Here is a 464-nt window from a genome sequence, read left to right on the forward strand (position 1 = left end):
GTTCAAAGTTCAGTGAAGAAATACTTTCTTTTCGAAGAAAAAAAATTATGATGTTGAATAAATAAAAACTTTTTCAAGTGAGGAGACGGTGTCTCCTAGAATAAAAATCGGCCGGGTTCTGGCCTCCTGGAATATGCTGGTAGACTGCCTTGTACAAGGCACGGATGCGCGCTGCATACACCTCTAAGTCGTTTCTTGGTTCTTCATTTCTCTCGAGGGCCTGCCATAGGGGCATATTATCCGTAACGATAATCTTATTGGCCTTCTTATCGATGAAGTCAATTGCCGACTTGTATTTGGTGAGCAACTTATACGCTCCCTGTATCTCTTTATATGATGCCAGGTTCGTCGATGTCTTAGTTAACGGAATCGACGCTGTCATCACCGTTTGTTCATTATACTTTACTACCATCCCAGCTTGAGTGTCGGACGCGTCAACGTAAAGGGGGAAACTGATAGCAAAC

At 42.9% G+C, this 464-nt stretch overlaps 1 protein-coding gene across 1 annotated transcript; it reads right to left on the reverse strand.

Moving 5' to 3' along the window:
* Positions 1 to 73: 73 nt before the first annotated feature.
* On the reverse strand, positions 74 to 412 carry GNI_205850 (hypothetical protein; the record flags this gene model as incomplete). The annotated part of the gene is made up of 1 exon (XM_011135485.1): positions 74 to 412. One exon carries the CDS (start codon positions 410 to 412, stop codon positions 74 to 76), a length of 339 nt encoding a protein of 112 aa, XP_011133787.1.
* Between the last annotated feature and the right edge of the window lie 52 nt (positions 413 to 464).

Source organism: Gregarina niphandrodes (genome assembly GCF_000223845.1).
Source record: "Gregarina niphandrodes unplaced genomic scaffold scaffold00123, whole genome shotgun sequence".
NCBI classification, from domain to species: Eukaryota; Apicomplexa; class Conoidasida; order Eugregarinorida; family Gregarinidae; genus Gregarina; species Gregarina niphandrodes.